General features: G+C 32.5%; 1 protein-coding gene across 1 annotated transcript in view; it reads left to right on the top strand.

Annotated features, from left to right (window-relative positions):
- The window catches only part of LOTGIDRAFT_170779 (hypothetical protein), a gene marked incomplete at both ends in the record, with an annotated part of 26,434 nt that overhangs the window by 21,310 nt on the left and 4,140 nt on the right, over positions 1 to 984 (top strand). The window contains 3 exons of the mRNA XM_009046627.1: positions 29 to 178; positions 476 to 622; positions 799 to 945. Coding sequence (XP_009044875.1) covers positions 29 to 178; positions 476 to 622; positions 799 to 945 — 444 coding nt within the window. The remainder of the gene's footprint in view (positions 1 to 28; positions 179 to 475; positions 623 to 798; positions 946 to 984) is intronic.

Genomic DNA, 984 nt, shown 5'->3' with positions numbered 1-984 from the left:
ACATATACTTTTTTGTTTTATACATTAGAATGTCCTGATGGTTTCTATGGTGCTGGTTGTCAGAAGAATTGTAATATCAGAAAATGTCTGAAGAATTCAATGTGTGATCATGTGACAGGAGAATGTATTGGTGGATGTTCTGTGGGTTATAGTCCAACAATTCTAGATTGTACTCAAGGTAATATACAACGATCATGTTCCGGAGGGTAAATACATTTGATGACGTTTGCCAAGACAAATCGATTTCACGCAATAAGGTAGAATATCAATGGATCGTTATTTTGAGAGCAATGTAGCTATCTTTTGTGAAATTCTATGATATTTCAACATTATGAGCGCCGAAGACCGAATTTTTTGTGTTGCATCCTTTGGTACGTTTACCGCTTTTCAGTAACCTTTTTGATACAAGATCTTATCATGAGATAACACAAACCAATAACTGAAGTGACAAAACTAAACCTTATATATTCTTTAGCTTGTACGAAGGGAACATATGGTGATCAATGTTTAGAAAATTGTTCAGAAAGAAATTGTTTAGTAAAAACATCACCATGTAATAATATTAATGGTAGTTGTGAAGGCAGTTGTAAAGATGGTTATATTTCAGTTGACTGTAAACAAGGTAATAGCATGATTGTATTTCAGAAATCTATATTTATTGACTTCAGAAATTATGTTGTGCATAGATAAACATCTAGATTTTTGTTAGTTTCGGAATTCAGTGTAGGATATCCTTGAATTCAGTGTATGATTCTCAGAATTCAGTGTAGGATTTCTTCAGTTTTCTGTTTTTTTTAGAAGGATGTGCGACTGGTTTGTATGGAAGAGGCTGCAGTAAGAAATGTTCAGATAGAAAATGTAATGATAATTTAAACTGTAACAGTAAAACAGGAGAATGTATTGATGGATGTCAACCAGGTTTTCAGTCAATTGATTGTTCCTATGGTAATAATATCTTTTTAGTTCTGCAACCTATCAAAGAAT

Source organism: Lottia gigantea (assembly GCF_000327385.1).
Source record: "Lottia gigantea unplaced genomic scaffold LOTGIsca_104, whole genome shotgun sequence".
NCBI lineage: Eukaryota > Metazoa > Mollusca > Gastropoda > Lottiidae > Lottia > Lottia gigantea.
This window is presented reverse-complemented; position numbering and strand designations above follow the sequence as displayed.